Source organism: Pinus tabuliformis, chromosome 7 (genome assembly GCF_031772625.1).
Source record: "Pinus tabuliformis cultivar Carrire ecotype Pingquan chromosome 7, CPIR1, whole genome shotgun sequence".
Lineage (NCBI taxonomy): Eukaryota > Viridiplantae > Streptophyta > Pinopsida > Pinales > Pinaceae > Pinus > Pinus tabuliformis.
In genome coordinates this window covers 224145952-224155384 of record NC_142293.1, presented here as the reverse complement: position 1 = coordinate 224155384, position 9433 = coordinate 224145952, and the positions used below count along the sequence as shown (strand labels likewise).

Below are 9433 nucleotides of genomic sequence, written 5' to 3'. Positions count from 1 at the left end.
CCACCAGCCGCGCCGGCGGCTGGTTGCTGGGTGATTCCTATGGCTGGGTGATTCCAGGAATCACCCAGCCACCATGCGATTGCCCAGCTGGTGGCTGGGTCATTCCGGGAATCACTGGAATTACCCAGCCACCATCCGGCTGGTGGTTTGTTGATTCCTGGAATCACCCAGCCACTAGTCGGGCGGCCACCCGGTGGCTGGGTGATTCCCGGACCAGCCGGGCGGTGGCTGGGTGATTCTGGGAATCACCCAGTCGGGGCGCCGGCTGGTGGCTGGGTGATCACCCAGCCACCAGGCGGCCGCCCAGCTGGTCGCTGGGTGATTCCCACCGGGCGGGTGGCTGGGTGATTCCGGGAATCACCTAGCCACTAGGTGGCCGCCCGGCTGGTGGCTAGGTGATTCTGAGAATCACCCAGCCACAAGGTGGCCGCCGCACTGGTGGCTGGGTGATTCCTGGAATCACCCTGGCACCAGCCAGGCGGTGGCTGGGTGATTTCGAGAATCACCCAACCACCATGCGGGCGGTGGCTAGGTGTTTCCGGGAATCACCTTGCCACCAGGTGGCGGCCGCCTGGTGGCTGTGTGATTTCAGGAATCACAGAGCCACCAGTTGGGTAGCCGCCTAGTTGCTGGGTGATTCCAAGAATCACCCACCCAGCCACCAGTCAGTGGTGGCTGGGTGGTTCCGCCCACCCGGCTGGTTGTTGGGTGATTCTGAGAATCACCCAGCCACCGGCCCGGCGGTGGCTGGGCTGGTGGCTGGGTGATTCCGGGAATCACCCGCCCACCGCCTGGCTGGTGGATGGGTGATTTCGGGAATCACCCAGCCACCAGCCAAGTGGGCGGCTGGTGGCTAGGTGATCCCGGGAATCACCCACCCACCAGCCGGGTGGCCGGCTGGTGGCTAGGTGATCCCGGAATCACCCACCCACCAACCCGGTGGACGGATGGTGGTTGGGTGATCTCGAAATCACCCAGACACTAGGCGGGCTCGGTTGGTGGCTGGTGGCTAGGTGATTCCCGGAATCACCCTGCCACCAGTTGGGCGGGCGGCTAGTTGCTGGGAGATTCCGAGAATCAACCAGCCACTAGCCGGGTGGGCGGCTGGGCTGCCGGGGTGGTGCGGCCTGGGTTGGCTCCAGCCACTAGCCAACCACCAGCCGCTCGCCCGGCGGGAATCACCTAGCCACCGCTTAGCTGGTGGCTGGGCGATTCCCGGAATACCCCAGCCACCAGCCGCCCGCCCATCTGATGGCTGGGTGATTCGCAGAATCACCCAGTCGCCAGCCGGGAGGTCGCCCCAGCCATCAAAACGGCGGCCGCCTGGTGGCTAGGTGATTCCCGGAATCACCCAAGCATCACCCAGCCACCAGGCGGCCGCCCAACTAGTGGCTGGGTGAAGTGGCGGAATCACCCAGCCACCAACCGAGCGGGCGGGTGGGCCGCCAGGGTGGCACCCACCTCGGCGGCCCGCCCGCCCGCTCGGCTGGTGTCTGGGCGACTCCAGGAATCATCCAGCCACCAGCCACCCGGAATCACCAAGCTAGCAGCCGGGCAGGCGGGCGGGCCACCGGGGTGGTGCTAGCCCAGGCCGCGCCACCCCGACGGCCCGCACGCCCGCCCGACTGATGGCTGGGTGATTCTCAGAATCACCCAGCCACCAGCCGCCCGCCCGGCTAGTGGCTATGTGATTCCCAAAATCACTCAGCCACCAGCCGTGCGGGCGGCTAGTGGTTGTGTGATTCCCGAAATCACCCAACCACCAGCCGAGCAGGCAGCTGGTGGCTGGGTGATTCCGAGAATCACCAAGAATCACCCAGCCACCAGCCGTCCACTCGACTGGTGGCTGGTTGATTCCGGGAATCACCCAGCCACCAGCCGGCTGGGAGGCTGGTGGCTGGTTGATTCCCACCATCCGGGCACCCAGCTGGTGGCTTGGTGATTTCGGGAATCACCCAGCCACTAGGCGGCCAGCAGCTGGTGGCTGGGCGATTCTCGAAATCGCCCAGCCACCAACCGGGCGGGCATGCGGGCCTCCGGGGTGGCGAGAATCACCCAGCCACTAGCCAGGCGGGCGGGTTGGCGGGGTGGCACGGCCTTGGCTGGCACCACCCCGGTGGCCCGCTCGCCCGCCTAACTAGTGGCTAGGCAATTCCGCGAATCGCCCAGCCACCAGGCACTTGCCTGGCTGGTGGCTGGGCGATTCCGGGACTCATCAACTCGACAGTATAACACCCACATTCCACTAGGCATTCAACGCGAACTCTAGGAGATGGAAGTGTAGGTGGTGGGGAAATGTGATTTATTTTCATATTCAAAAGTTATGTGCACTCGCCAGTGCCTAGGATGCTCCGAAAGGGAAATCAACCCATAGAGGTGGAGCCATCTCCATAAACATAATTTTCATGCTATTTTCTTGTTCTCTTTTATTTTTGTCTGCTAGTCTAGGCATGTAAGGTGGTTAGAACTTTTTTGTTTTGGCAATACTCATGCTGGTACACTTGCTGGGAATTATGAGGCCTAAATTTTGAAAAATAAGAACTCCCTACACTATCGATTGTGTGGTTTCCCAAGTCACAGACTAGGGTGTGCACTAACTATTTATATATGTAACTCTTTTGTAGCATCCATAAAAAATTTACTAACCAAAAGAAAAGAAAAACATCAACTAGCCATGATAAGGTAGAACAAGCCAAACTAATACCCTTTTCATGTCATTTATATTTAATAGCCTCGACATTATTGTTCAAATATTTCATAATCTATTTGCACCACATTTAACAAGTCATCCAAGTAGAGGTGGAGATGGCATTAAGTATGCATTGGATCAATTTTTAATCATAATACTACAATGAATGAAATAGTTGCAACAAAGTTTACTTCTCTACTATTTCATGATATGTTATACATTTATATATGTTTCATATGTTGCAATCTCCATAGTTATAATATTTCAACAAAAAATACATTAATTTGTAGCTGTATAAATTTTGTTAAGTTGCCACCTACATTGGCCTCACTTGTTATCCAAAAACAAATAATAGTGCAGAGAATGAAAAGGGAGCAGAAGATGATAATAAGAAGGAAAAATATGAATTCAAAGAAGAAATTAAAGACAAGAAGGGTGAATGGATGTCTAAAGAAAATGAAGGTGCTAAGTTTGTATAACAAAGATGAGTTTCTTTTGAGGTCCTTGTTGGTGTTGTTGTTTTGGCGCATTTTAGAAGGAATAATAATGGTTCCATTCTCTACATTCGATAGCAAGGGTAACATAACCGAAATGAAATAGTATAGAACAACAATCAATAGGGAATTTCCCAACTTATTACATGAAACACACCAAACTTGCACTAAGAAATACCATTAGTTTCCACTTCTCAACGCAAATGGGTTATTACATCCCAAAAGAGAGTGAAAAGAGAGCATAAACAACATCCTTGTCTCCATAACCATTTACACCCAAACTTCAATACTACTATGGACAATTACAATAATTTTTAAATGATCTGAAGTGTTGTACTGCATTCTACTATGCTTGTATGTTATCATTAATGTTGAATGTTGTTATATCAATGCTCAAATATGATTGAAATTTGTAGATTATCCAAGAATTATATGAAGATATTACCACATAAAAAGGATGGTGACAATTAAGAAGGGGACAAACATGACCAGGGAAAGAAAGAAAGGGCAAGAAGGAATGTGGCATGATGGGGATAAGAAGGATGACAAAGAAAATGAAAAGGGATGGGATGATGATGAGGGTGATGATGAATATAAAGGTGATAGTGAAGAAAATAAGGGGAAATGCAAGAAAAATGAAGTCCATATTCCTAGATATGTCATTAATCATGTCTTATAAAGAATATTAAAATCAAGTAAATCGATAGTGAATAATTGTATCCATAGAATGACCAAGAAATATTATATGGCCTCCACTTTTGATGTCCCTTTTCATTGTCACCATTATTTTCTCTTCCAATACAACTAGAATATCCACCATTTCTCTTCTTCTTCTTGGCTCCTCAAACTTATCTTTAGTTAAACAAAAGGTGCTCGGTATGTATTATAGACATGGGTTTCTTTTGATTGATCATGTCTCTTTTGGAGTTTTTGTTTTGGCATATTCCAGAAGTTGCATAGTTAGTTCCAATCACCACATTCAACAACATAAATAAAACAATGGGAGTGATCTAGCTGAACATGACATCCCACATGTAAGGATCTCACTTCCATAATTGTCCCCATTATTCTTTCTAATTTGCTTGGATTCCAAATCCCACAACTCTCCTCTACAACGAATTATTATCAATATTTTAAGAAGAGGGGATTTTGCAAATACTTGCTCAATTATGTGATCATTCATTTGAATAAAATATAGAAACAAAGATAATACAATATATGAAACTGTGCATGAAAATGAGTAAGTAGCTTTGTAAAGTTAAATATCCAATCTCCAAACTTTGGAGGCAGTCAACTAAAAAGAGATATTTTGGAACATATACTAAACTACCTTCTTGTTCATCTTCTTTTGTATATTCATCTTCATAATTTATGCCTAATATAGTAATGGTTTTTACTATTTTTGAAGCTACAAAATGAGTCTATTTTCTCACTGATTTGCAAATATTGCTTTCATAGAAATCCTTATCTAAAAAATTATCCATTCAAGCCAAATGGATGAAAATGATGTATTAATTGCACATTTCTTTCTTCTTCTTCTTGAGAGATAATAAAATAAATAACCTTTAGTGGGGGAGTAAACTCCTAAGGAATTATCATCTTGAGAGAGGGCATCTCTAAGATGAAGCATTGAGAATATGTGACAGTAGAGTAATTCATAAGAAAGACCACTTAATTTGTCTCTTCCCTTTACTATGGTTAGACACAAGCAAACGCTAATTCCAACCAACAAGAATGTGAAAGATGAAATTACTAATGGTTTAAGCCAGAGTACAAATACTAATGGACTAAAATTGTGTTATGGGTAGGCTTGAAACCTTAAGGAACTAGAAGAATGTGATTTGAGGATATGCGGGTGTTATTAGTCCCACCAAAATCAAATAAGTTCACGGGGAAGAATCCTTTAGCATGAATATAAGCTGGTTGGTATATCAGAACACTAAATACTTAGTCGTAGATTTAATGGTGATAGTTTTCCTTCTTCACTATTCTAAACATTGAAAAAAAATAGTTTATAGGCCGATAGAACCCTCTCCAAAATGATGTAAGAATTTTGTGCAAATATAACAACAGTTGCACAAACAAATATTTAATTATGACAATAACCTGATGTTGTGCATTCACATATAAAACAATAATTTGATGCAATAAAGATTGGACAGTCATCATTTAGAAAAATATTCTAGCCTCCAAGCAATTATGTATTTCCATTTGTGCTTTCATGCCTCCCACGCTTTACACATTCAAAGCTGTTTTCTTGCAAATGGGACATAGATTTTTCTGTAATAGCCATTTTCTGATGCAATCCGAGTGGTGAATGTGGCCACAGTCTAGAATGCCCAGTTCTTCATGGTCCTTGTATTCCTCCAGACATATACTGTAAAATACATCCTCTGGCTGCTTCTTGGAAGCTCCATCTGCACTGGATTCCATGCCAGAGTAATATGCACTTCTCTTCAAACACTTAAAAACTGTCTCTTCACTTAGTCCTGTGCTCACATTACCTATTCGTTCCTCCAAATTCAACAATTCCTCGTAAGTCATGGTATCCACATCTAATCGCATCTCTCTATGCTGATCATATGCGTCGGCAACAGCGTAAATCAAGATATTCTCTAATGTCAGATTGACACCTTTCGCATCAATTGCTTGCAGCGACCCAAATGGTACACCTACCAACCCATCGACCTGGCGTTCCATCAATACTGCTGCTGATCTAAGATATTGTGGGACTTGCAAACCAGTGACTGGTGGCACAGGCACATCTGATGATGAAGAGGGATCAAAATGACTACCCTGTGAAGTCCTGTAAACAGACGATGGTAAGCCCTGTACTTGAGAAGAACCTCTACTTCTCCTAGTTGCTTGTGTGAAAGGAATATGATGTGATCCCCCAGGCATACTTGGTAGGGGGTGTAGCATCGAAGAAGCCATATCCTCAGGTCCATTTGGATTTCGGTTCACTGGAACCCTATTTCTAGATTCATGGTTAGTTGCTCTGTTCTCCGAACCTTCAACAAACCTGGTATTACTAGCAATACGCATCATCAAGTTTCTTGAACTAGAAGATGAACGCTCCCTTGCAGAAGCAAAATCCCCAGGTCCATTTGGATTTCGGTTCATTGGAACCCAATTTCCAGATTCATGGTTAGTTGCTTTGTTCTCCGAACCTGCAACAAACCTGGTATTACTAGCAATACCCATCCTCATGTTTCTTGAACTAGCTTTTTCTTGTTGAGAAGTTGAACGCTCCCTTGCAGAGGCAAAATCCCCAGGTCCATTTGGATTTCGGTTCATTGGAACCCAATTTCTAGATTCATGGTTAGTTGCTCTGTTCTCCGAACCTGCAACAAACCTGCTATTACTAGCAATACCCATCATCATGTTTCTTGAACTAGCTTCTTCTTGCTGAGAAGATGAACGCTCCCTTGCACCAGAATTGGAGCTGGAAGCATTGCCAATTCTATGAATAGAACAACTTCCATTGCATCCAACTGAATGTAAACTCCTCTGTATACCAGACGGCACATGAAACATGCTGGGCTGGCGCAGTTGGTCACTAGTGCCTACACCTGATGGACCTGTGTCTGCAGACTGTTTACATGAAAACAGTCTCCTGGAATGTGAAGAATTTGGCTGCAAGTCAGATATATACCTTCCCACATTTGCAGATGGCCATATTTGAGGTGAACTTAGTTCCTGTTGATGTGGAGGGTTGTGTCTTGCTCGAACAGCTTTCTGGGGAGCTTCTGATTGCCCAACCATAGATAAATCTCTGAAATCTGGACCCGCATCACCTACTCTAGCCCAGAGTATGACTGGTTCTTCTATAGGCCTAACACCAGGAATTGTTGCAGTGATAGCAGGAATATTTAAGTTGCTACCGATGGTGTGCCGTGCAGGAGCTGTAAAGCGGAGGTGGCCATCATCCGACTGTGAAATGCTTTCCACTGTCTTTCTTTTACAGTGTCCTCGTGTGCCATCTAAGGACGATGGACCTGAAATGCTTTCCACTGTCTTTCTTTTACAGGGTCCTCGTGTGCCATCCATAGGAAGATTGGCACGTCCGTTGCTGTTCTCTGGCATACAGCCAGCCTTGCTGCTAGAAGCAAAGTCCTCTTGTTTAGATTTTGATCCAGCCAATTGAGTTGGGTGAGGATAGCAGCTTAAATCCATGAATGGTTGCCCTTCATTTGCAACTGCTCTCTGATTAGTGCTGAAGTCATAATTATTACAATCAGAATGGAGATGTAGAAGATCATCCATCACCTGGTTGTTGATGGCATCCACAGACACACTTTCAGAATGAAGGACGTGTGAGTCCACCACTTGCCTTTCAAACCTCGAAGTTGACTGCACATTTGAAACTGGATTCCAGCCAATAACCATTTTATCTTCAGAAGTGCATCCCTGATCAGCTGAAATATCATATTTTGTTACACTGCCAGTGGCCCAACCATTGACAAGAGAACTACTGCCACTAGTTTGGCTTCCTATGTTTCTGAAACCAGAGCTTGGGCTGCTCCCTGAAGCCTGATAATCGGGCAAACTTGGCGCATCCATGAGATTCTGTCGCTCACCCACAGCCTGATAATCGGGCAAACTTGGAGTAACCATGAGATTCGGCCGCTCACTCTGATAAATATGTGATTCAGTATCCACATTATGTTGGTCAGACATATTTTCCAAATCAGAAGCTTCTGGTATAGGGTGCGAGGTGCTCCTTTGGGCTTGCATTATCCCTTCAATCAGTCTCCCACGATTATAATTTAAGCAACAGAAACAGAAATGCACTGCTGCGAGTCACAGATTTGATAGAAATTACAGTTCAGAATGTATCAACCGTGTCAATTAGTCATAAAATTGGTAACCGTCATTTCAGACAAATCCCTTTGTATTCCAATCACATCTATATACCTATTTATATATTGCAAATGTAAATCCTTTATTGTTAGGTTGACCCTATTATATGTATATTTGCATTTTAAGTGCATATTTAACCGCATATATTCCGTCATTCGTCATTCGGGGTAATATCATATACATTTAACATCATATATTCCCTCATTTGGGGTAGTTCCAGATAGATCCATCTTTACTCCGGATCTACCAAGCCCTCAAAGGGATCAAATTATTGGATCAAATTTTTCACTCTATGCTAGTTTGCAAATCAGGATATTTGATACCTTTGGGCGCTTAGTAGATCCATTGTAAAGATGGATCTATGCTGGTTTAATTTCCAATTTTAAATAGACTACATTCCACGTGAATACCATGGGTCAATACCATTGGTTCTCAATACCATGTGCCATCTTTATTTTTATTAATATTAATATTAGGGTTAATAATGTTTTTTTGCATGGTATTAATAATAATTTGGCCATAGGCTTCACCTAAATAAAACTTAAAGTGGATTACGGAGTAAATAAGATTTTATTTATTTATCATACCTCTGGTTTATCTATATTTTTATTTATTTACCATACCTCTTTTATAAATATGGTATTTGGCCCATAGTATTTAGTCCATGGTATTAAAATGGTATTTGGCCCATAGGCTTCACCTAAATAAAACTTCTTTTTTCTTTAAATATAAAGAGGTTTATGGAGTAAATATAAAAAGAGGTTTATCACATACGTTTAACCCCAATATACCCCATTAGGATCATATCAATAAGATACAAATAGTTGATAAGAAAAAACATCAAGAGGATGACATACCAAAGTATAAATCTACATTTAAATTTATTTTAGTAATATATTACCCTTGTATTCAACATTGTTCTCATATGTTTATCTTTACTAGTGTAGGCCAGGGCTTGAAAGAAAGCACAAAGTCAAACAAAAACTTAGAATAGGAGAATCAAACATCCTTTTTATTGGGCGGATTCCTCCAAAATAGAGATTCACTCTTTTATATGCAATTTCTTACTATATTGTTTGGATGCATATTGTTTAATACAAAACCCCTATTTTTTACTTAAAGAAAAGAAGAAGTGCCCAATGTAGTTATAAATAGCCATCTTAACCTATAAAAGAAAAAGTAAATAGGAGTTGCATAAAGAGTAAATTGGAGTTAAACATAAAAAAACTTGACAAAGCTTCCTCATACCATGCCCTTATGCTACTAATCAAGTTACTCAAAGATGAACATGGTAGGTTAGTGCACCCTAGGTCTTTAAAAAATATTAGTTGCATCTCAAATTTAGACTAAAAACTAAAATTCTCAATATGGCATGAAATTTGATCCA

General features: G+C 43.5%; 1 protein-coding gene across 1 annotated transcript; it reads right to left on the bottom strand.

Annotated features, from left to right (window-relative positions):
- Positions 1–5418: 5418 nt before the first annotated feature.
- Positions 5419–7863, bottom strand: LOC149246658 (uncharacterized). The gene has a single exon (XM_089442146.1). The coding sequence runs from the start codon at positions 7861–7863 to the stop codon at positions 5419–5421; it is 2445 nt and encodes an 814-aa protein (XP_089298272.1).
- Between the last annotated feature and the right edge of the window lie 1570 nt (positions 7864–9433).